Source organism: Micrasema longulum, unplaced genomic scaffold, assembly GCF_059751315.1.
Source record: "Micrasema longulum isolate JH-2025_06_02 unplaced genomic scaffold, ASM5975131v1 h1tg003007l, whole genome shotgun sequence".
NCBI lineage: Eukaryota > Metazoa > Arthropoda > Insecta > Trichoptera > Brachycentridae > Micrasema > Micrasema longulum.
Window position 1 is genome coordinate 8,216 of NW_028280116.1, and position 27,710 is coordinate 35,925.

General features: G+C 31.5%; 1 protein-coding gene across 1 annotated transcript; it reads left to right on the forward strand.

The window, feature by feature from the left end:
• Positions 1-548: 548 nt before the first annotated feature.
• LOC148271241 (uncharacterized) lies at positions 549-27,710 on the forward strand. The gene is made up of 4 exons (XM_088241624.1): positions 549-673; positions 11,498-12,088; positions 25,287-25,370; positions 26,604-27,710. The coding sequence occupies exons 1-4, from the start codon at positions 662-664 to the stop codon at positions 27,330-27,332; spliced, it is 1,416 nt and encodes a 471-aa protein (XP_088097750.1). The 5' UTR covers positions 549-661; the 3' UTR covers positions 27,333-27,710.

The window sequence follows — 27,710 nt, forward strand, 5'->3', positions numbered from 1 at the left end:
TAGTATTAAAGCTGTAAACGTTGTACACATTTCACCAGTCTTAAAGATGCCTACTTAGGCAAAAGCGCTCGTTGGTCAAAAAATAACAAAAATTATAACTAAAACAAGCAGTTTCATTGATAAGTTTATTTATAATTTTATCATGATCATTAAATAAATTTTTTAGGCGGTTCTTGAAGGTGGCTAGAGAAGGTGCATTTTTTATATGAAGAGATAGCTTAGCTCGCTTAATCAACTTCGTGTAACAGATGATCGAGCTACACTGCTTTTTATCTTCTAATGCATTGCCCTACGCACCCTTGACGCCGATAGGGAAACAATGATGATGACTGAACAGAGTATTTAAATTTCAAAAATATGTCAAGTCCTCTATTCTTGCATGGGGCAGCATACGCAATCCAACATATATCTAAATAGGAAGTGCATATAGATCACAACATATACTAGTATGCATCAGTGTAGATCTGTAGAGAAGTTGGCGTTGTGAGTAGGGGCTCGCTTTTGTGGTGGTGGATAACTACTCTGCACATATAAAGCTCCCGCCTTGCAGTTAATCTTCACAGAGAGCAGTGTTCTCAGGAATAGGCTTTCTCAGAAGCGAGTTCACCAGAAGCGTCCATAGGAATAACCGATCGACCGTGATAAGAAATATTCAATCAGCATGAATTCTTTGGTAAGCATATTTGTAACAATACAATATCTATTTTTTTATTTTTTTTTTATTTATTTATTCATTCAAAATTACAAAATTAAAAATTTATGAACATATTAAGACTTTTAAGGCTATACCTGTGTCAAGCTACAATAAAAATACATAGTAAAATTAATTAGATCAAATTATAATGACATAGAATAACAATCTAAAAAAAAAAGGTAAATGTAATAAATAATCAAATTCCAAAGAATACCATGCAAAAAAGATCATTTTTAAAATATAAATTATACAAATTAAGAATCGCACATAATCAAATATACAAAATAGTGGTATCATTAAAATCAACAAAATAATACTAAAATAAAGTAGTTTTAAAAAAAAAACAAAATAAGAGTATCATTTAAATCAACAGAAAAAGAATATATATAAATAAAAGCATAATTGAAATGATAATTGAGATATGTTTTCTAGAAACTCACTCAATACTATAGTAAGAAATATAAGAAATAGGAGCAATAAATCATATGCCAAATAATAGTACGTACTAAATTAAATTATTCAAAAAAACATATAAATTATCAATATATATAAAAAGCAAATAAAAGTAAAAAGTATGGAAGTCAAGCAGATTTGTAAATTTTTGCTAATCTCGAACTTTAAAAAAATTGACAACCTCGTCCCTATCGATGTTCTAAAAACAATAATTTTCAGCTTCATAATCCTTCTTTAACTCTTGATCTCTAAACATAGACAAAAAATCATGCAGGCGCGTGCGGTGAATATAATCACTACAGATGCTGACAAAAAAATATCATCTACTTATTTTTAGTAGGCATGATACCAGATACAAATGGATAAATATCTAATTAAACTCAGTATAGCATAAATTCACTTATATGAAAATGATGCTATATAAGTTGTCTATATGTACCTAAAACTCAAGATGTTTTTTAATTTTGTCCGAATTTCAATAATACGCTCTTGAAATATTTATGCAATATGTTTTAAGATTAGTTTTTTCTTTACATCACACAAGTTGGATGCTTTTATCTCTGAGTCTTGTAAAACAATTTAACTTTGTGAACCGTAATACGCGTGCGTGAAAATCCGATCATTTGTAATAGGACTGGACTCAAAATGAAGAGTACTTTATTTATTTTATTTTATTTTATTTGGGAAATCAATAGTTCTACATAGATATTTATAGTAAACAAACAGATATATTGTATAAACTCAGAACTAATAACAGATTTCCACAAAGTATACAAAGTTAGTAAAGAAAAAATATTACATATTAAATAAATACATATAAGTTTATACATGTAAAAATGTTATTTTCTTGTACTCGTAAATATTTCTCAATAATCAAAGATTTTTAAATATTTTTTTAAGAACAGTAAGTTATTGTAAATTGGGCGGGATTAGGATAAAAATGCTTGAAGAGAGGATAAGTGGGGGAAGGGAGATGTCCATATTTATTATTATAATGTCTACTAAGTTACATAATGCATTTTTAGTGTAAATTTTAAATCTGACAGAGCGATGTTTGTGTAATCTATATTTTTTAATTTTGTATTGTACACTGAAAAAGTCCTACGAAAAAAAGCATTTTTAACATACGATGTTTTACTTATTGGTATATAGGAAACAGGTAGTACCGTCTACGTCCGGATATTTTTTCGCCTTCGATCCACAAATTTTACATAAACTCAGTAATTACAGAACACGTATAATAAAAGAGATAATTGAAACCCAAATAACATAAACAAAGACGACGGGCTGAAATTAAACTCAACATGGTTCCCAGCCATAGAATTAAGAATAGTACGGAAGGAGCGTAGAATCGTATTTGAATACATCGGGCTGTGTCCAATAACTCCCCCACTATGCCCTACTTTTGCAGCGTGCATTCGTGAGGTCAAAACGTAATGGTGCTTGATGGAAAAAAAATCATAAACCAAATGTGAGGTAAAAAAAAGCCATTTGTTAAATTCTCTAAAATTTTATTGTGCACGCGGAAATATTGATTGACACAACAGAGTAGATAAGTAAAGGGTCATTCGATAAGAGTAATTGAATAAATGAACTTTAAACTTTAAATATAAAACAAATTTTATTTTACATAAAACGCATATTTTTATATCATGTTAAATAATACTTGATGTTTTAAAGATAATGTCGGTCAAATGTCCAAAGAGTTGTTTAATCCGAGATCTAATTTTTATTAATTCTCTCATTAGATGAGCAAAGTAGGGTAAAAAAATTCACTACATTTTGTTTCTTCGACAATCTGACAGATGGGAAGAAAATTCAATTTTTAAGAAATGCATTTGTTATATACACATTCATTTGCTAATTACACATGAAATGAGATTGCATTCTGTTTCTTTAAGATCCTAGCAGTTTTCCTACTCTTTAAAAGGACACAACACGGCATAGTTGAATTTAAATCTGGACTTGCGTACTGAGCGACGTCTACAAAGAAACTAATGGGTCAAAACGTAAACCTACTCATTTATGAGTAGTTGAGTCGCCTTCTGTTTGATGTGCGTATGCGGTTTTTTAGACCATTCTCAATTCTATGTTCCCAGCACTACATACTACAAAAACGAATAGAAATGTGACTACTGCCGACTGCGACACGGTACAAATTGCTAGTATTTACACATACTATTTTCTACAAAACACACAGTTGACACAGTGACCGTGATAACCTTCGCACCTATTTTATACAGAGGTATTTTCCCTTCGACAAAATCTAATTATGGAACTTTATCTTAAACATGGTAATTGTTTTAGAGAACTTAATGGGTTCATCTAAGACGTTGAGCACTCTTGGAGCAATATACGAAAAGTGTCTCCAAGCAAACGTCTTACGGGTTTGATCATGTCATGTATTTCTCGGCCTTACTCGTTTTCTTTATTCGTCAACATTTCCGTCGTAAATCTATTTAGCCGTTTTTTCGCTGTCCATTGGCTCTACATTTTCAAACTAATGCCGCACTCCTTTGATTTATGACATTTCTAATGGTTTTAGAAAAATCACCTTTAAAATCTTTCTTGTTTTTTTATTTCCATTGAATAATAGTTACATGGCACATTATGTCGTAATATCCTCTTTAAATTGTCATATCAATAAAAACGCGTAAACTCGCTGACTACATTTAGCCTTTTATGCTACAGGCCAGCGGAGACCAACCGGTTTATCGCGTCCATTAGGTCTAAAAAAAACTACAGGAAACTATATAAAAAAACCCTTATCTTAAAAGGCAAAGACTATTCAGATCTCATTAAATATATATTTTTTAGTTATATTGCACGTGTAGCAAAACGCAACTTTCTTATCAAATTTACTGGAACCTCTTTTTACACGGCTTCAAAATATCACAATCCAAATATATCCACATTTTTTTTCTCATTAATTTATCAATGCGTAAAAGTAATATAATCATTAATTTAGCAATGTCCCAGAACTGCCTTATGTACAAGGGAATAAAACTATTTGAAGAAATGCCAGAAAGCATAAAAAATTAAATTAATGTAAATATATTTAAAATTAAATGTAAAAAGTATATATGTGAAAAATATTAGGTAGTAAATAGTGTAAATTTATTTATTTATTAACGGACATTGTCCATGTATACAATTTATAAGGTTTAAATATTACAATAAAAGAATAGTTTAAAACATTTAAAGAAAAAAGAAAGAAGCATTGACAAACATAAGGGACATCGAGACAAGATCTGGACTATTTATTTAGTGCTCGTTTAAATCGTTGTAAACTTAAACCAAAAAAGTCCAGATCCTGTCTTGAGTTAACAATACGACAAAGGCGGGTCATTGGAGAATTTAGGCCATAGTTTGTTCTATGCTGATCGATGAACAGTACTTCATTGTTTCTCAATCTACGAGTCGGAATATTGAATTTTACTTGTCCCAGTAATGATGGAACATCGATTATACCATTTAGTATGCCGAACATATATATGCAGTCAATATGAGTTCTACGTTTTTGTAGACTAGAAATATTTAACATTGACTCTATTTCAGCATAAGAATAATTATCTCTCTCTAGTCCAAGCATCCACGCTTCTTTTCGACGCAAGCGATGTTGGACTGATTCAATGTGATTTATGCGATTGACATATAATGGAGACCAGACCACGGAGGCATATTCTAGAAATATACCTCAGTGGTGGTAAATAGTGAATATAATTAATGAAAATGTACATATGAAACAGTTAATATTATAAATTAGGATACTAAGTGTATAATAGTGATAAATAATGTTAGAATAAGTATAGATGTAAATATTGTGTTGTAAATATATATTAGACTTTGTAATACATAGAACTAAATAAATAAATAATAATAACAATTATATTTGTAGGTACCGTTTTACTTATTTGGCGTGTAATATCAGGGACCTTATGCTGGTCTCATTCGTCTTTAGAATCGTATGCAACTTCCGCAATTCGACGAGTAACAGCATTCTTGAACCACCCATACAAATGCAGTCGATTGAAAGCCAATCGACTTTATCTCGAGTGCCCCAAAGCACTCGACATTGACAATCGAATGCGACGTCGTAACTTCTGCTGTCAAACTTCCTTTTTGTAAAAAGCTCGGCATTTATGTTTGAATAACGAGTATGTATTTTTGCTGTATTTAACTTTACAACACTAATCAATATTATAATGATGACGTATCATCAAATGTGCAACAAATTCAACTGTACTTATTTTTATTCCATAATCAAATGAAGTTTTTCTAGAAACATGATTTTAAAATTATTTTATCGCTCTTCGTATTTACACAATATGTTTTTAAAATTCATTAAATGCTTATGAAATATTACTAATTACATGTAGATGTGTGTTATGTCAAAGGCAAATAATAATTTAAAATATTGCAGTGTCTCAGTAAAACATTTTCTTATATTTTTTCGTAATATTCCATATACACAAAATATTCAACGGAAGAAGTCTGACAAAAAACAATTAAAGTTTACGTGTGACAGGAGAGCCATAGGCCATAGATAAATACGGATTTGTTAGTGTTGCCACTTTCTCATTCGTCTTTGAAATTAAATTGTCGGGTTTTCAAGAATAGCATTATGACAAAGCAATCGAGATACCCAATTGACTATTGTCGAGCGGGTGACAAAATGTCACATCTTTACAGCATAAGGCTCCAATACCTTAAAGCTGATATGCTCGAAGTCACATTTGGTAAATTGTTTAGGAGAGCGGTTTAAAGTTGTAAAACTGTTTCAAATGTATCTTTCCAAGTAAAAACATAATTTATTGCTGTTTTTTTTTTTATTATTTATAGGCTTTTGATAAGAATATTTCGGAAAAAAACATTTAAAATATGGACTACCAAATAACTATGGGACGGTTTGTTCTAGCCTCCCGGCGCGCGCCCTAATTTCCCCCCGGACTTGAGTATAAAAAGTATTGTAGAATATTGAAGGAAAAACAATGTTTTAATAAGACTTTATCTAGGCAAAAACAATTAATTACGTATCATTGATTAAAACATTAAATATTTATGAAAATAACGTGTCAATATATGTTTAATGATATGATATTAATAGCCATAAAACAGTAATTGAAAGTAAACATTATGTGAAAATAAGCAAAGTAAATTATTGAATTAACGGCAAAAGAAATGACATAATGGTTAAGTTTGGTTGATTATGATAATAAGACTTAATCTTGAGCAGAATCCCTCGCTGCGTCAGGGGTAGTTTGTTATAAAAATTGTGGAATTTATTCGGTATCCACTGCTTTAATACCAGCAAACCGTTGAATTTAGTTGAAAGCTTAAGTATTATTACTGATGTTTTAGAACAAGCTATTTCAGAAGTGGTATACCGAAAGACTCCAATGTTTGTATCATAAATGGAATCTGAATATATTAACAAAACGACAGTCATAACTAAATTAAGCAAACAATGTGACTTCCAGCCTTTCAGCTTCAAGGTGCAGATACAATATTTGGTGACCGACCAAAACAAAATTTTTAGCCAAAACCGACATTTTTTTACCCTTTCCTCTCTTCATAGTATAGTGTAGATATTTAGTCAATTTTTACTTATGTATTTTTATCAATATTTTGTTCTATAAAAAAATATAAATAAACCAACAATATGTTTATATATTACTGATTTACTCAATTTGAACGGTTTAGGTAGGTAGGAATAAATTACTTTAAGGCAATCTACCCGCCCTTGTGCATATGAATATAAACTGTATATGTATATAAAGTGCTTAATTTTTTTTTTAAAGCCGAAACTTATTTAAATACGTTAAAAGTCATTGCCTAAGTTTGGGCGTTTTTATTGTTTAACCAAACGAGATTGTTAAAATAAGTCTTAAATAAATTACACAATGAAATAAAAAGCGTTAATTTTGTGAGTAAATTTGTATATTTTTCGCGCTTTTTGATTTTTTGTTATGTTTTACATAACCTATTTGCAACAGTTCTTCAATGTACGCTATTGGAACTTTAACTTATTACTTATTATGATACTATGAAGATATCACAAAAATATAAATACGAAAGATCTTAGATCTCCGAAATACCTATCGGACATTCGCGCTAGGAAAAATACATGTCGAAGAAAATCTACTCTTAGGTCAGCATTTGATTCGGGCAGAGGAAAACTTGTCGAAATCCAGCGCTCTCAATCCAACACTAGATTCGGAGATCGTGCTTTTGCCGTTGCCGGCCCCTCTGCTTGGAACCGATTGCCTTCAAACTTACGAATCATCGACAGTCCCAGTCAGTTCAGATCCCAACTAAAATCTCAATTCGTTTGTTTATCATACCCTCAATTTTAAATCAGAAAATATAATATATCGGTTTAACTCAGTTAGAATGTAAGTTTAGTTATATAATTGCAAAGCACCAATTGAGGTGATTTTTTACAACAATGGCGCTATATAAATCAGCCAAATATTATAATTATTAACTAGTAACGCAGTCAAACCAGTCTAGTTTTTTTTTAAAACACAGTACACAATTAAATAAAAGGCAGAAAATATTTTTGAGAAGGGAAAATGGAAGTCAAAATATTTACAGGGCTTATGACCGTGACGTTTCAGAGTAGATCATTTTTCAAGTTGGCCTTATGGTGTAATGGTCAGCGCGTTTGCCAACCATGCAAGAGGTCTCGGATTCGATTCCCGACATGATTCATGTGAAATATTTATTAAAAAAGGATGTTTCCACACTTGAATATTTCATAGTCCCTGAACTGGTACCTGAATCGTAAGACTGATCATCTTACCTTCATGTAACAAAAATGATCAAGATAATCTGCGATTGGTGTACCAATGCAGTGCCCTGTGCACCATTAGGTGCGAAAAAGGAATGATGATGACGATTTTTTTATACGTTTTAGGAAAACTCCATACAGTTCAATACTCTTTTTTTTTACTTCGTGTAAGAAAAAAAATATTTTTTCAAAATTTTATATTTTTTTAAGATTTATTTTTTTTATATCCAATACCTTACCGTACCACACCATACACATACAACTTGAATCTATCTTGGTACGGGTTTACCTACATAGATAGGTGCAAAAAATTGTTAACAAACATTGGAAAATATTTCTACATAGCACATTGCACTGTACCATAAAGGACAATAGATATTCATCTATTTTTTTACTTTTTTCTAATGTGTATATTGTACGAGTATATTATTTTATTTTGTGCTAATATGGAAATATCACATACAACGAAAACTGATCAAAATATATAAAATTAATTTAGAATAATTCATGGTATTTTAAAAATCAATATGGATACTGTAAAGAAATGTTTTGATATATAACTTTAAAAAAGAAATTATAAAAATTATGTCATTAGAAAAACGCGACATGTTTGGCATTGATAATTGTGACGTCAAGATTCGTGACGATAACCCATAAAAGAAATAAAAAAAGTTGGCAACAAAGTTCAAAATTATCATAAATTGTGACGTACTAGAGGTATGGCCAATGCAATGACCTTTTTTGTGGGAATTCAAAATAACATTTTTTTTTACTCATCTGTATTTCATAGACCTTAATTACTTTAAAAATGTAATAAAAAAACATGATATTATTATTTTTTGTTATAATTTCTCGTAGCGCTGAACTTCCTCATTGGCCATCCCTGCTCTAGGCGACTCTTGATCAATTCACAATATATTATAATCTACCGTTACTTGTTATCAAATAGCATTGTATAACTTTTTATTTGTTCCTGTAATAACGCCATCTAGCTGGAGAAAGCGGTACCATGCTCGTCAGATCTAGAAATAGCGGGGACATTTTGCAGAAACTTGCTTTTAAACATTACCTTCTGAGTATCTTGGAATTCGATCGAAGTTATACAGCCATAATGTTTTCGATTGATCGCCGTGACGTAATCGGTCGATAATACCAGCTGTTTATATTATTTTAACTTAACAAGTTCTTATCGTTTAATGCTTTGCTATTGCTAGATTTTAGTATATACTCATATATGAGGGTATAAAACGCAAAATTCGAGATCTCCGCCAAAAACGGAAAATTAGTTATTGATGCCAAAATAAACTACACATAAAAATCTACCTACCTACATAATAGCGTAACTCAAAACCGTCTTTAAATCTTGCTAAAACCGATTTCAATTATAAAATTTGACACCACAAAGTTAGCATTCTCCATTGAGTTGGTGAAGCATAATTAGAAATCTCACAATATTTTTTTCAACGTTTTTTGCAAATATCTCAATAACTCCTTGGCAAATTGCAGGTAACCGTATTTGTATTGAAATATGCATAAAATATATGTTTATACGCAAGGTTTGTTTATACTTTAGTAGGAAATGATTTTATTTGAAATATATGAATGTATTAAAAGCACACTTAGAAATCTCCACCAAAAACGGAAAATTAGTCATTGATGCCAAAATAATCTATACATAAAAACCTACCTACCTAAAAAATAGCGTAATTCAAAACCGTCTCTAAATCTTACAAAAACAACTTTCAATTATACTACATGACACCGCAAACTTACCATTCTCCATTGAGTTAGTGTACCATAATTAGAAATCTCACAATTATTTTTCCAACCTTTTTCGTAAATATCTCAATAACTCCTTTAATGGAGAATCCTAAGTTTGCTTTTAATACCCTCATAGATCAAATGAACACAATCGGAAATTTGATATCAATTATTGTGTTTAGTTAAAATTTAATACGTACATTTACATTATTTTTTTGTGTTTCGGATTACATAAATTGCAAGGATATGCTGGGGCAGGGAATTTCGAAAAAAAAAGATGATGATGATGATGTATATTTACGTTAATAAGTAGGTACTAGATATCTGGGTACTTATTCATGATTGAATTCCATATCCTAAAATACTAAATATTTAAATTTAGTTTTTTTTTCTAAATGTCAAACTCCGCACTATTCACCAACAAGGGTGCACTTTATTTAAGAATACGATTTTCAAAAATGTATTAAATGTCAGTTCATATTATTTTAGCATTACTAAAAATCCAGTAAAAAGTAATAAATGGATAAAAATTATTAATTGAGAAAGGAATTTGTTTGGAATCCATAAAAAATGATTATTGTTTGTAAAAATTCAATTACAAACTTTTTTATATAAGAAAAAAACAGCCTTAATTTTTTTTTAAATATATTTTTCGTCTAATAAAGCTCTAGTAGGTCGATGAATAAAACAATTACGCTCCCAATTTTTTTTCTATACATCAAATTGAAGATTTTAAGAGCTATAAACATAATTTCCCAAAAATCTGCATTTGAATCGGCTTAGTAGTTATTAGTCTATAGAGGACACACAAATGAACATTGCTTTAAGTCCGCTTCGTGGTCAAATGGTCGGCGCGTTGGCTTACCACGCGAGAGGTCTCGAGTTTGATTAGCGACGTGGTTGACATAAAATATTAATTTACATACGTAATTTACACTAGAACATTTCATGTCCCATGACTGATACTTGAAGCGTGACACTGATCATCTTACCTTCATGTAACAAAAAATATCGAGATACGCTGCAGTTTGTGTACTAATGCAATGCCTTATACACCATAGGTGCGAGGAGGGAATAATAAAAATTAATTATAAGAACGCCAAAAAAACAACGAACACTAAGAATAATAATTATTTATATAGCGCCATTTTTGGAGCACTAAGACTTTCAAAACCTCTACAACAAACGATTATGTAGTTCCATGGTTAGTTTTCATTTTCTAAAGCATTTCTATTATCTGTGACAACAATAGACGCTATGTGTTTGGTTGATTTGAATATAAGGCGGGTTTTTATAACGGAACCGGATACAACAGTATAATCAATGGGTCTGATAAAATTAAAAACTTTATCGGGGCCTAAGAGGTTTATATTTTTATTTTTATATGTCAAAAAAGCGTGGAGGCTTTCTCCATAACAGTTGAAGGCTTTTTATCGGAGGTGCAAATAACGATGTAGGATGCACAATAATTTATCAACATCTAAATATTTAATATTTCAATGAAAAAATATTTATATTTTGACTGTAAGAATCCTATAAAAGTTTTTTTTTTCAGAAAACTAGTTTTAACCCGCGTCCTCTTTCACGTGATATTAGAGAGATATTATTAAGGTTATTAAAAAGGTTTTTCTTCTGTGTTAGAATTAATTTTAATGTTTACTTCCTAGGGAGTGAAATCCAGCCTTATTTACAAACATTTGGACACACTAAAAACATTTTTCTATTTATTTAATTTATCTAGGTGCCCAGAAATTGTTTTAAAAATTATTTAAACTGATTTATTTGTTTTCCTCCAGTATCTCGTGAGTTTCGTCTGCATGGGTGTGGTGGTCTCCGCAAGTGGTTGGGGAGAACTCCACGATGGAAGCTGGAAAGGCGAGGGCCTGGCAGAGTCTCAAGACCACGGTGAATATGACGATGGACACAAAGCTGCGTGGACCCCTCACAGCTACGCCCCTATCTACAAATGGGCCCCCGCTCCTCTGGGACACGACGGAAGAGTTGTAGACACACCAGAAGTAGCCCATGCTAAAGCCGAACATCTCGCAGCACTTGCGAAAGCCAAAGCAGAAGCCCCAGCAGATAAACCCTGGGCTGATGAACATTGGGCGCCAGCTCATGACGCTTGGGCTCCAGAACCCAAAGAATGGGCCCCAGCACCTAAAGAATGGGCCCCAGCCCCTAAAGCATGGTCTCATTCTTGGGCTCCAGCCCACGATTCTTGGTCACCCAAATACTCCGGACCACCAGCGCACATCGAGCTAACAGAAGATGGAAAAAACCTTAAAGACACTCCAGAAGTGGCCCACGCAAAAGCAGCACACTTGGCTGCAGTCGCCGCAGCTTCTCACAAATCGTACGGACACGCCTATCCCCACAGCTCATGGTAATCGATCAAAGCAAAAACGAAATGGAATATCTCCCGACCACAAGTGACAAATGCACATGACTGATTATGAGTAGTTTATATTAGTTCACACTCGTTGTATAGCTAATCAGTATTCAGACAAACACTTATGGAGTACAGCGAATATATTTTCTTCAGTCTCATACTTACCATCAATCTTCAAACCTTCAACAGTTCTATTTGTAGCCATCAGGACTAAAATAAGATTGACTTATTTTACTTTTCGTGTGGCTTTGGTATCTCGTATCTTTTTCACCCATACGATTTGCCCCTGAGGCCAAGAGCCTTGGCTTTAGCCTCGTCAATCAGTCAACTTTGATCTTATTTTTGTAATCTTGGTACTTTTTAAAACTTTTACTTGCTACGTTGGCAGTATCACTAGCTATGTGTTCATATTAAACTTGCGTTTGCATGTGTCAAGTTGCACCAGAACTGGTACTAAACATAGTCAATTCTTCGGCCCGCTAGTACGGCCAACTTGAAAATAGAGACGCGATTTCACAGCAAATTGTACCTGAACAAAAACGCATACTTTGTGCCTTGCTCTATCATCTTTTTGCATGTTTTAAAGCTTTATATCTTATCTGTATATGTATTTTTTTGCACTTCACGAAGATCTCATTACATATTTATATATGTATCATACATTATGTCACACTTTATTTATAGTATGTGTAATTATGTTTTTATTTTTGCTTCCATTATACCTTTGTTTTGATTACTCTGTTTCTTTGAATTGTATTATTTTAAGTGTTTGTCTTTTTACTGTAAAATATTTATGTTATTATTGTATTGTATATTATTAACGAATGCTTTATTAAATAAAGGAATATCGATAAACCAACACAGATTTTAATTTGATCTTGTATTTTATTGACTAGGTTCTAAGTTAAAGACACTTGCTTATGACTATCCCCGAAAGACATGCTAGATGGATTGGATGCATAGTACGTCACAAGGATACGCTGCATGAGGCAGTAGTAAGGATTCCTCGAATATTTATTTATTTATTTATGCTTTATTAAATAAGTTCCTATCATCCTTTGAACTAGCATGAAATTTTTGTGACACTACTATTTTTCATCAATATTTTTCAAAAACAACATATCGTTAACTTTCTTTAAAAATAAAATTTCCAAAAATAACTCAAGTTATGATGTTGCGCCTTAAATCTGCAGCCTATATTATGCAGGTAATATACAGTTCTGTATATAGGCACATAATAAATGTACACTGTATGGTCAACTATAGTTGAATTATCTTTATATATATAATTTCTCTGTATGTGTGATGTCACTGAACTTCTCCTAAACGGCTTAACCGACTTACGTGCGGTTTTCAGAGAAATATAGATCTTCGCGCTTTGCGTGTTTGTAGATATTAAAATCTTCAATCTTATATGTAAAAAAGAAGTGAGGAGCATAATTTATTCATCGATCTATTTTTATTCAGTGTTGCATTCGAGGAGAACGCATTTACAAAAAAATGGAAAGATGTTGTTTTTTTGTTTGTAAAAAAAATTCGTTTTTAAATGTTTACAAACAGCATTTGTTTTTTGTGGATCACAATCAGAATCTTACCTTAAATTCCTTATAATTTCTACCCATTTATTTCATTTAACTAGATTTTAAGTAGTACTAAAATAATATTAAATTCAATACATTTTTTTAAATCGTATTCCTACATAAGTACACCCCTCTGTTGGTGAAAAGACCGGAGTTTGACGTTTGCAAATAGAATGCCATATTTGGAATAATATTTATTTTATGTTTTGAAATTCAACCATAAGCAAGTACCTGGGTACCTATTGAAAATCAGTATTTGAATATCAACAGTTTTTAATTTTGGAATTTAATTACAAACAAGTATCTAGGTATCTACTTATCAATCAAAACTCTTTTTCCAAACAAGCCAACGTTTGGACAGGACAACGTCTGTCGGATCAGCTAGTATAATATTATAATGTGCAACTTTGTGACCAATATTCAAAAGTAGATATATTTTTAATAATGTGTATGACATTTACATTTACATTTTTAGTAACATTAAAAGTTTTATATGATTAGTTATTTTATGATATGTATAATTTTTATGTGACAAAATTTTCAATAACAATATTATGTGGAAGCCTTTAATTGGACTTTATGATTTGTATTTATAATATTTTTATTTTATTTTATTAATTTTTCACGCCCACAAGGCTTTTACATACATGACAGTAATATAAAATATGAGTATATAAACAACATAAAATTTAAAAAATACAATATAAAGCAACAAAAGATAGAACAGTGTTATGAAGTCAAGTTGGTATAAAAAAATAAGATGAGTATATAAACAACATAAATTTAAAAAAAAATACAAAATAAAGAAATAAAAGATAGAAACAGGGTTAAGAAGTATAGTTGGTGTAAAAATTAAAATTAAAAGATGAGTGTATTAACAACATTTTTTTTTAAATACAATATAAAGTAATAAAATACAGAACTGTGTTAAAAAAGTTTAGTTGGTTTTAAAAAAAATAATGATCTTTTTATTTTTTTTAATAAGCTAAAGAAATGCAGTTAAATGCTTAGAGCAGCTAGGTACATAATGTTATAAAATACAATATCAACAGAATATTAAGTTCTATTTGGTATGGAACATATACATTGATATTTAAAATTTATATAAATTTATAAATGTCTATTGGCTTTCCAATGAAATAAAATAAGAACACATAAAAAAATTATTTTAAACATTTCAATGCATAAGCGAAGATATGCCGGCAGAGAAGATGTAGAGCTTTGCTGCATATCAATACATTTTTGAGGATTGAAACCGGAGAGAAATATAAATGATTGTTTTTATATCTGTTTATCAAGCTAAGACAAGTTTATGAGACAAACCTGTCTCTAAACATCATCAAAATTTTATGTAGATCCATTACTTTGTAGACTAATACTGAATTTTACCCCTTAAATAATTAAGATGAACAATAAAAGCGCGTATCTTTTCAAACTGTTCATGAAGACTTGTGTTTTTTTTTCAGTTGCGCGCATTTACTCAATTTTACAAATACTGAATTAGCAAAAATTCAATTTTACTTTACAATCGAACCACAAAAGAAAAACTTTTAAGGCTTTCATTTTACCCCTCATTGCAGTATCGTCAATTTGTGATAGGGACGAGGTTGTCAATTTTTTTAAAGTTCGAGATTAGCAAAAATTTACAAATCTGCTTTCCTTCCATACTTTTTACTTTTATAAGCTTTTTATATGTATTGATAATTTTTATGTTTTTTTCATTGTGTATTTTTGTATAATTTAATTTAATACGAACTATTATTTGGCATATAATTTATTGCTCCTATTTCCTATATTTCTAACTATAGTAAAGAAAAAGTTTCTAGAAAACATATCTCAATTATCATTTCAATTGTGCTTTTATATAAATATTCTTTTTCTGTTGATTTAAATGATACTCTTATTTTGTTTTTTTTAATACTCCTATATTTTACTATTATTTTGTTGATTTTAATGATACCACTATTTTGTATATTTGATTATGTGTGATTCTTAATTTGTCTAATTTATATTTTAAAAATTATTTCTGATTATCTTTTTTGCATTATATTCTTTGGAATTTGATTATTTATTACATTTACCTTTTTTTCCTAGATTGTTATTCTATGTCATTATAATTTGATCTAATTAATTTTACTTAGTATTTTTATTGTTATTTATTGTGGCTTGGCACGGGCATAGCCTAAAAAGCCTTAATAATTTCATAAATATTTAATTTTGTAATTTTGAATGAACAAATAAATAAATCAATAAATCAAATACACATGGTCAAAACTCACTTTTTTCTAGTTTTCTTGCATTACAGTGAAGGATTTTAACTATTTTCCTTCCCTCAAGTCAACAGATGAAAGAGCAGAGGAAATGTGGATGTTTAAACATAGGCTGGATGATGAGTCTTACGTCGTGTGGGATCACTCAATTTACAAAAGTGTATTACTATGGCAATATAGTACCAGTAGTGGTACAAAAATAGGAATAAAATAACAAAAAAAAGGCATAATTAATAAAGCAGCAAGTTCACAATTTTGAAAAAATGTGATATTGATGTTATCGGGTGCAGTATGCCCAATTCTAAGTTCCGCCAATAACAGCCAGGCCGCTTTTACACAAAAAACTGTAATAATCACCTTCTGAAAAAAGGCAGGCGCATGGCGCAGTTGGTAAGACAGCTTACTGTGAAACTAGCGTCGCGGGTTCAATTCGCGCCAGTTGCTAGAAAAAAATCTAAGAAATCCCATTTTTTATTAACAAAACAAATTTAGATTCAGTAGTAAAATTAATTATTCACCAAAGCAATTGCAACAAAACTAACTGCGATCTTATATGTTCAGTACTTAAGACAACAGATAAAATTAAATATCTCGGTGTATACATAGACCAAAACTTAAAATGGAAAGACCATATTAGTGAACTAGTTAAACGAATTAAAAAATGTTAATATTTACATATTTATTAGATTAAGGAATATTTTAAAAATCAATAATTTTAAAATAGCTTATTACTCAATTGTACTCTAATATGGTATTGTAGGGGGGTATTTCATACGGCAGTATATTAAACCCACTTAAAATGGTACAAAGATTAATTATTAAAGTAATTCTTAAGAAACCCTCAACATTCAATCCGGAAAGTCTATTTGAAATATTTAAAGTTTATGAACTGTATGCAGTAGACACTCTTTATAAAATACATTATATTATACAAATATATATAAAATGAAATATGAAAATTTATAAAGACTGTATGATTTCATTAATAAATAAATAAGTATATAAAAAAATAAATAAAATTTAGCATAAATCACGCTTTGAAATTCGAAAGGCCACAGACAATGTCAACATTTCTTCGCCATAATCTAACCCAAATTTAATAGACAGATTGCTCTAAATTTTCAACATGTCAATTACCGAAATATTACCTGCAAATGTGCAGGAAGTACGCATCGAAAAGTAGGGAAATTCGTATGGCGAAACATATTTTATAACTTATTCGTTATTTTTATCGACGCGATCGGTCAAGCGTTACAGTGGAAATATTATTGTGTTTCAGCATTTGCATGCAATAAATTCTATGTGACATATTTCAAAAATATTTAAATGTTTACAATATTATTATTATTCAACTAATCCAGTGAACCTGGCCTGGACACGTGCTGCGCATGCCTCGGGAGTACCTAAACCCAAGTTGCCTCTTCTTTGAACCTGCGGGCTCACGCCGCGCCGTCCTGGAAGACCGTCGATGACGATCTTTCGACTTTATTCGGCGGAACTAGGGGACGCTGGATTGACGTGAGAGGAGGCGAAAATACTGGCTGGCGATAGGTATCTTGGAGGCAACTGGTGATGTCCACATGCTCCACTTAGGAGCGGATGTGGAAAAGAAGAAAAATAAGACTCCGGTGACAAATTTATGTCATCAGTCGGAGGCGGTACGAATTATTTATTTATTTTATTTGACACTTTATATATGTACATATACAATAGGTATCTTAAGAGAGAAGAGTCTTAAGTGTAAAAATAGTTAGTGTCAAATAATATCCTTCAAATTGAATGCTGTACATTTCTTCTCTTTTCAGTCTTAATTACTCTATTCTGATATCATTTTAACTTTGCTAGGATTCCACTCGTCCATGCGCTTTGTAGCTGCACGATGATTGGTTATCTAGCTTTCATATATCAACTTTAAAATACCTAAATTTTGTAATTGGAGTCTAGAATTCCAATCGTCTATGCGCTTCGTAGCTGCAAAACGTGTTGTAGTCTTACTCCTTTTTATTACTCATATTATTTTATTTTTTTAAATATCATTAATATACACTAAATTAATTTGTCAATTTTTAAAATGTGTAAGTGGGGGCTAAATTTCTAACTGTATATGCGCTCTGTAGCTGCAAGACGTCCCGTAATCTAGCTCCTATCTGCTTTAATTTTTTATTGATCTGAATTGAAAACGAGGAACTAGAATCCCAACCGTCCATGCGCTCTGTAGCTGCAAGACGCACTGGGATATTTATTCATTGTACGGCGCCCTTGAGGTGATTTTTACAAAAATGGCGCTATATAAATTATCCAACTAAATATATAAGAGCGGGCATATTGCCTTAAGGCAATTTCTTCCTACCTACCCAAACCGTTCAGTTTGAGAAAATTATGAATACATGGACATATTTAATCTTACAATTTTATACAAAAATTAAAAACAAAGATTAAAAGAATATAAATAAAAAAATTAACACTATACTATGAAGAGAGGAGAGGGAAGGAAAGAAGAAGAATAAAGGAACAATTTTAATATTAAGATAGTTGGATAGTTGGGATGTACGGTTGGCTTATTACTCGTATGCAGAGACAAAACTTAAGGTGAGGAAAGTACATTCTAATCTCATATGCAGAGAATAACCCGAAGGTGATGACAATATGTCTATAATGTATCATCAGCGTAATCTAGAATGGGTAGTAGAAATGCTTGTACCAGAGTGCATTTAGTATTTAGGGTAAAAATTTTTGCGACCTTCTAAGTGAGCGTAGACTGAAAAATATTCTCTTCCAATCAGCATGGCCGGAGGCAGGTTGGTTCTGGAAGCCGGGAGGTTAAACAGTTTGTGCCGACGCTGTAGGAAATAACCATCAGGAACATCAAAATTGATGATCTCTAAAATGGCTGAGTTCTCGATAATGCCTCTTACCAGTCTGCAAAAATTGGTCAGTCTGAATCCATCCCTTCTCGATAGTGTAAGTTAAGAGTCCGTGTATTGTTCAAATACAAATGTACCTTACCTAAGACAAGATCCGGACTTTTTTGGTTTAAGTTTACAACGATTTAAACGAGCACTAAATAAATAGTCCAGATCTTGTCTCGATGTCCCTTATGTTTGTCAATGCTTCTTTCTTTTTTTAAAAATGTTTTAAACTATTCTTTTATTGTAATATTTAAACCTTATAAATTGTACACATGGACAATGTCCGTTAATAAATAAATAAATAAATAAATAAATAAATAAATAAATAAATAAATAAATAAAGTACCATAAGGTTTATTGTAAACGAAAATATGAAACCAATTATTATTTTTTTATTGAAAAATGCCATTTTTACGTTTATTTTCAATGGAAATTTTACAGAACTTAATTTGCTGAAACTTTACACTATATTGATTGTAACAAATACCATAGCAATAAAATTTAAGTCTTTTTCACAAAATGGTGTACAAAACAAAAAATAAGAAAAATATCACGTCCACCCTTTAACGAATCGAAGCCAAGACCTCAAGAATGGAAAGCGGACTTATCTCCACTCGATTTCCTTATTCAGAATTTTATCTGAGAGCAGCTGTCGAGTCAAACACACTCGTCAAGGGTTCTGGTTGTATTTCATCCGGCTGGATACAGAAAAAACTTAAAATATTGTTAATCGTGTAACATGTAAATATCATCTGTTAGTTACCGTATTTTTCTGACTATAAGACGCAATTTTTTACTCTGAAAATTCAGCCGAAATCGGGGAGCGTTTTATGGTCCGATTCGTTTTATCGTTCTAACCATTTTTTTTCTAAAAATTGACAAATAAATTTCAGCATGAGTCTTATGTATATACATAAATATACTCTTCAAACTAGAATCCTTAAAGCTTATTCATAAATTATCCACTGGTGTAATTGTAGACGAAGAATTAAAACTTGATAAAAACTGTAGTAAACATGAACACAATACGAGAATATCAGAAAAATATCATATTGAACCTTTTAAAACGAGAGAAGGACAATCGAGACTGATAAACCATGGACTGAAATTATACAATAAACTACCAGACAAAACTAAACAAAAGACTCAAACAACATTTACAAAAGATGTTAAAAATATTATTACTAACAGTAGAATGTGAATTTTAAAAGTAAAAATATTTTGTTCAATTTATGAAACCCGTAAGGGTTTGTCATTGAAATTTAAGTTTAAAAAAAAATAAATTTAAAAATTATCTGATGCATCTCATCGTACGGTATTAAATAAGCCAATAAAAATATTTTTAATGTATTGGGTCAAAATTGTGTCAATTTTGCAAACAAGGTCATATAATGGTTTCGCCAACTTGAATTTCTTGCAAAAAGTAGTGGAATTAGCCAATCTTGTTGAAATAAAGATAATCCTTGGATGTCTTATGGCGAAATGTTCAATGTTAAAAATGTCAACGTCCACTGCTCGTCTCCGGTTTGATTCTCTGCAACGTTGAAATTATTAACAATTTTATTCATAATCTAAGGACTATGAAATGTACCAAAAATTCAAAGTTATTCAGGGACTGACAGCTAAAGTTAAAGGCTGTAGTCTCATTAAAAATAAGGAAATTTTATGATTTAGCCATTTTAAAACGCTGTCAGTCAAAATTGCCAACATAAAAAAAAAATATTTAAATATGTTTTTGATTAAAATAATATATTACTTAAAGTTTTCATGGCACTGCATTGGTATGCCAATCACAGCGTATCTTGGTCATTTTTGTTACAAGAAGGTAAGATGATCAGTCTTAGGCTTCAGTTACCAGTCCAGGGACTATGAAATATTCTAGTGTGAAAACACCCTTTTAAATAAATATTTCATATTAACCATGTCGGAAATCGAACCCGAAACCTCTTGCATGGCAGGCTAACGCGCTGATCATTACACCACGAGGCCGACTTAAAGTTTTACGTGAATGAAATATATATTTTATTTTTTTTTGCACGACAACAGGCCAGGAGGCCCAATTACAGTGGTGTATTACATTACAGAACAACCAGGCTTGAGAAAAATCACTTTGTTTTTAAAATTGTTGTGTTCTCACCGAAAATTGAACCCGGAACCTTCCGTGCGTGAGTCAAACGTCTTGACCACTACACCACGGAGGCCGCCATAATTACTTTTCGACCGGCAGATTACGTCTCTTAAAATTTACACCAAACTTTGGTAGGTAAATTGATTCTCCTATAAAGACTTAGTATTAAAGTTTAAAAAAATCAAATGATTTAAAGATAATTAATTTGATGGAAAAATTCTTAAATGTTTGTTTTTGAAAATATATTGAAGCATTTTAAATTACATAAACTTTGTGGTTTTTTAAATTTAATTCCACGAGAAATAATTATGCCTCAATAACCATTTAAAATAAATAAAACAGTTAAAATATTTTACTTCAAGTTCGAAGAATTGAAAAAATACAAATTTCCACACATGGGATAGGCAAAATGGTGAATGTTACACATTGTGTAAAGTGGTCACTTAAACCAGTCAATGACAATTCATAAGGCCTGTGGATGACTAGACTTCTATATTACCTTCTCTGAAATGTTCTTCATCTTTGTTGTAATATGGTAATATTAACAGCTACCCAGGGAGTTGAATCCAGTCCTTGTCTACAAAAATTTGAACAAACTCAAAATATTGTTGATAAATTCACCTGGTCCATGAAGAAGTATAGAAATTGAAAAAATAACATTTTCAGGCAATGCCTAGTATGTAGGTGAAATAAATCGTGGTTCTATTTTCGAGACGCAAATAATCAACTTTAATTCACATAGGTAGGATGTCTTGAGTGGCATTAATAATTTCAAAGCTCCCTTGGCCAGCTCTGGTTAATCTTCTTTTCTCTTTATCCAGAAGACGTCAATCTCATGCTAATTAAATTGCATTTTAGCGTGCTGTCAGTAGCAAGACATGGGTATTAAGATTTATCGATCTTGCAACTGACGCATGACGGCCCACTGCACCTGATCTCGCTTTAAATGCATTAAATTAATTTTTAAGGCAATTGATTTTGCCGCATTTCAATGATTGTTCTAGTATTTTCCTTCTAAGCACTGAAAATCAACATAATATCATGCAGAAAGCTCAGAATTAGGGGAATGAGGACGATATTGAGATGTGTCAGATATACAAAGATTTATGCTTTCGGTAAAGCAAAGAGTAATTTTAAATACTACGTGTTAAATAAATATAAATTATAGATTTAAAGCACTGACACTGTGGTTATTTATTATAATGAAATTAATAAAACCACTTTACCAATATATTTTTTTTCCACCGCCGGTTTCAGAGCAAACAAATTTCTTCGACAACATTTTAGTAACTAATGAATTCATTCCTATTTTAGTTTTTTCATGTTTACTAAACACTATACCTAAAATCAATAAATCAAGTCTTTTTTTCCCGAAAAGAGTGGCAATTTGATATGAATATTTTCGAAGCTAGACAGGAGTGGACTAAAATAAATATTATTTATTTGGTTACTAATTATTTTTTTCTTTTTATTATTATATGCAACTATTTTACATTCTACACAACTAATAATATGGGAACATTGTTAAAAAATCACAAAGACAAAGTCCATAAATATAATAAATCTGGAATACACCAATTAAATTGTAATGATTGCGATTCAATCTACACTGGAAAAACTAAAATAAACTTTAATATTAGAGTAAAATAACACTTAAGGTGCTTAAATAATAATATTTTTTCTGAATTCGCAAACCATCTGATCGTAACTTCAATATTGACAATGGATTAAAAGTACTTCATATTGAAAATAAAACATTAAAATTAGACATCTTAGACATTAAAAAAGTGATTCGTTATAAGAAACAAATAATTAATAACTAAATACACCATATTTCTTTAAGTCCACTCCTGTCTAGCTTCGAAAATATTTATATCAAATTACCACCCTTTTAGGGAAAAAGGACTTGGTTTATTGGCTCCACGTATAGTATTTAGTAAACATGAAAAAAAATAAATGGGAAAGAATTCATTAGTTACGTAAACCTTGACGAAAAAGCTTGTATGCTTTGAAACCGGTCGGCGGATTTTTTTTTTTTAATTAGTGGTTAAAAACAAAGTTGTTTTATTTAATCTTATTTAGTGTTTCTAGGTCGCAAAACGTAAGAACGCGACCTAAAACAAGTGGTAATATATTTATTCCCAACTAAAAAACAACTACAGCAAACATCATTAAACTTACAGAGGAATATTTTTTTTTAATGAAATGAACAAAGATAATTAAAAGTACAGTCAGGAATACAATAAATTTAAGATAGAAGTGAAAAGTTCCAATTATTATTCTTCTTTATGATTAAAAACACCGATTATAATATTTGTTTGTAAATTATATATGTTATCCTAAAAATATTAATAATTAAACATAAAATAAGCTATTGCAAGACGTCACTCCTCATTATGTACACAAGAATTGTTTATTTCTTTTACGTAATGGGAAACGTTACTGTAAATATATGTATTTAATTTATGTACAAATTGTCTTTAGTTGTAATATTGTAATTTTATTTGTTATCTCAATAAAAAATCATTTAAAAAAATATTTTATTGTTAAAATAAATGTTTGTTTGAGATTGAAAATATTGTGAGGAATAATTATTAATAATCATAGAATTAAGAATAGTCCAGAAACCGCATACGCACATCAAACAGAAGGTGACTAAACTACTCATAAATGAGTAGGTTTACGTTTTGACCATTGGTTATTTTTTAGACGTCGCTCAGTACGCAAATCCTGATTTGAATTCAACTATGCCGTGTTGTGTCCTTTTAAATTGTAGAAATACTGCTAGAATCTTAAAGAAATAGGATGGTATCACATTTCATGTGTAATTTGCAAACGAATGTTTAAGTAGCAAATGCATTTCTTAAAAATTGAATTATTTTTCCATCTGTCAGATTGTCGAAGAAACAAAATGAACATTTCGTTAGTGTTGCCAGGGTAGTATTTTTTTTACCCTGCTTTGCTCATCAAATAAAAAAACTAATGAAAATTAGACATCGGATTAAACAACGCCGTGGGGGACATTTAAATAACTTTATCTTCAAAACATCAAATATTATTTAACATGATATAAAAATATCAGTTTTATGCTAAATTAAATTTTATGCATATTTTAAGTTAAAAATTCATTAATTCATTTTTTTTTTATTAAATGACCCTTTACTTACTTATCTACTCTGTTGTTTCAATCAATATTTCCGCGAGCACAATACAATTTTAGAGAAGTTAACAGATGGCTTTTTTTTACCTTACATTTGTTTTATGATTATTTTTTTTCCCATCATGCAACATTACGCGGCGACGTCACGAATGCGCGCGGTAAATGTAAGGCATAGTAGGGGAATTGGGAACAGTGCGTCTATTTTACCCTTGAAAATAGACGCACTGTATCTGAATTATGCTATTTACATAAATTATTAAATAATAAAGTAGACTCTTTTAACCTACTCTCCAAAATTAATCTAAATATCCCTTTTCGCGTGACAAGAAATAAGTATTTATTCCATCTGCCAGTCTGTAGCACTGACTATGCACAACACTCTTTCCTCTATTGTTTTTGCTCTAACTATAATGTTTTTTTTAATCTATTGATATATTTTGCATACCCCATAATTTATTTAAAAATAAATTTAGACTTATTTTTTCTGGCTGCGATACGATCCCACTAACTATTTAATGATGCACCCTCCTGAACACTTATTCCCACACTAATACACATAAATACACATCTACACTTACAAAGACACATAAACACATCCTTTTGTTGTAACACAATTTAATAATATGCATGATTTTTATTTAGAAACTTTGCTGGTCTGTCTTTAAACCGTATTTTAAAAAAAATGATATTATATCATTGTCGACTGTTTGTTTCTTCAAAATGAATAAATAAATTTTTGAACACAGTCCGATGTATTCAAATATGATTCTACGCTCTTTCTGGACTATTCTTAATTCTATGTTGATAATATTCTAGTAATTATTATTTTTTTATTATTACTGTTGTTATCGCTCTAAGCATTATTTATTGGCTTTCTACTCATTCGATTATCTGGCGAAATGACATTGTTCGCCGAATCGTATGTACATATTATATTATAATATCCACTTCCCGGTGCACAGAACGAAAGAAGCCTATACTTGTTTTTCAAACAGTTACCCAACTTGTATTGGAATTTGTTTGGTGTATCGGTCTATTAAATTTCCACCGAAGGGTCACTGGTACAAAGAATTTAGGGGGGAGGCCGATTCTTACAAACAGAACACATTAAGTGGGGTTCTATAAATGGTGCGGGTGTCAGACTAGGTAGGCACACAACAATTTGTACCGGATCGAGCGTTGTTTCGGCTTCGGGAGTATCGCCAAAGAATTTATACAATGAATCGATTGGTAAGAAATCGTGAACAAACTATTGATTTCGAGTGAACTGCATTATTGTAATCATTTAGAAATGTATGTCAAATATTTCAATTTTTCCGTCACTTTCAACCGGTGCTTAAAATCAAAATAAGGTCGAGGAGCACCTTTAGTGAAAAAAAAGACGCGAATTTCAAACCTCTTATTCCGATTTCAAAACACTACCCCGGGCCCGCAACTCCAGATAAATCATTATTAATTTAACGATGTTTTGAGTGTGTCCAAATGCTTGCAACAGATGGAAGAGTTGAAGAAATGCGGATGTTCAAAAATAGGCAGAATTGTAAATGTTACACAGTGTGTAGCCATTGACAGGTCATAAGCCCTGTAAATGCCTAGACTTCCATACCCCCTTCTCAAAAATGTTTTTCCTCTCTTTTGCAACAAATTTAAACATGATCAACTCCATAGGGAGAGAATCCAGCCAGCCTGCAAGCATTTGGACGTACTCAAAACATTGTTGAATTAACTACCTGATAAAAGAAGAAGTATACAAAATTAGACAATTGTTTTCAGGCGTTGCCTAGTAGGTGATTTGGTTCAGCCGGATGAATCTCACCCACGTGATAAAGGTTTCAGCTCTTTTACTTTACAAAAGTCAACAGATGGAAGAGTTGAGGAAATGCTGATGTTCAAACATAGGCAGAATGGTGAATGTGACACAGTGTGTAAAGTGGCCACTTAAACCAGCCAATGACAGGTCATAAGCCCTGTAAATGCCTAGACTCCCATATTCCCTTCTCAAAAATGCTTTTCCTCTCTGTTGCAACAAATTTAAATCATTATTAATTTGATTATTTACTCATTTATCTATATCTGCTGTGAACGTGCCTTCGTGTTTATCGGCTTTGAGGCGTCTCTTCGTTGGGACATTGATCTAGTTTTTTTGATTGTCATGATTTTCTGTTAAGGTCACGATGGGTGTTAAAGCGTTTGCATTTAAATAACTTCGTGGTCAAATAATTACCGTGACAAAAATATTCAAAAATACCTTCATTATGTTTTTCGTGATATTTAATTTCTTATTATGTTTTTATCTTTATTTAATTAGTAATTCAGTGATTGTAAAGATAATTTTAAACCGTATCAAACAAAATTGTGTTTCTAAAAAAATCCCTAAAATTTTAATTGTAGCAATAATGCAATGCTGTTTATAGCATTACCAAGAGTTCGTAAGGTTGTAAATATGTATGTTTTCTTTCTTAGGTTTGTTTCATCGCTGTTCTCGGAGCAGTGTCAGCCCAGCGGTGGGGATATGACCAAGGCGACTATAGAGATGACTCTCACCATGCTCCGAGGCAACCCGTTGTCCCTGCTCCTCTCGCGCACGACGGAAGAGTGATCGACACCCCTGAAATCCAACACGCCAAAGCTGCACACTTCGCAGCCCATGATGCCGCCATCAGAGCCAACCCACCGAAGCCCTACAACGCCGACTACAGAGCTCCGGAATACAACAGAGCTGACGAATACGAAAGGAGGCAAGAATTCAGAGCCCCCCAACAGTACAAAGAACCGGATTACAAGAACGAAGACTACGACAGCTACGATGAGAAGAAAGAGCCCAGATGGAGGGGGCCTCTGGCCAAAATCGAATTCACCCAAGACGGAAAGTTCATCAAGGAAACACCGGAAGTAGCGGCTGCGAGAGCCCAACACTTGGCCGCTCTTCAGGCCGCCAGGAAACACCCCAACTTCGTCGAAGACCAAAGCAGATACACGGGAGAACAAAACAACCACGATGATGGACAGTATAGAGGCGAAGACCAGAGGGACAACAGCAACTGGCAGGGAAACCAAGGAAACCAGTACAACACCGGAAGGGGCTATGATGTTTACGACAATGGAAGCGGAGAACAGGCAGCTCCATTCTCCCCGAAAACATGGCAAGGCGTTGGAAATCAACGAGCGAGAACTCAAAATACTTACTACTAACTGGACAAATCTATTAGATAATTTAACAAATTGATTCGTACCATCTCTCTGCAAATCTCGGTTTGGTAAACGAATCCACAACCAACCAAAGAGAATGCTTTGTTGTATCCTATTATCATTATTTGTATCTTTGTAAGTGATCCTCTCCACCCCAAAGATTGTTAACTATTAATATGTATATATACGTATTCTCTGCCATCAAGATTTGCTCATACTTATAAACAACCTTTTTTATATGTAAATAGTATCTCTTCTAGGCGTATTGGAATGTGCCGTTCTAAGCTAGATTTATATTACGGCTGTATTTATTATTTCGAGAGCGAAACAGCTCCATTGTTATTTATGTAATTATTTTGCAAATAAACGAAGTTTTTTACT

Bases quoted from the DNA above. Each gene is read 5' to 3' on its own strand.
- LOC148271241 (XM_088241624.1), top strand. The intron at 12,089-25,286 runs TAATCGATCAAA...GTGTCAGACTAG, and splicing joins CCTATCCCCACAGCTCATGG to GTAGGCACACAACAATTTGT. The intron at 25,371-26,603 runs GTAAGAAATCGT...TTTCTTTCTTAG, and splicing joins TTTATACAATGAATCGATTG to GTTTGTTTCATCGCTGTTCT.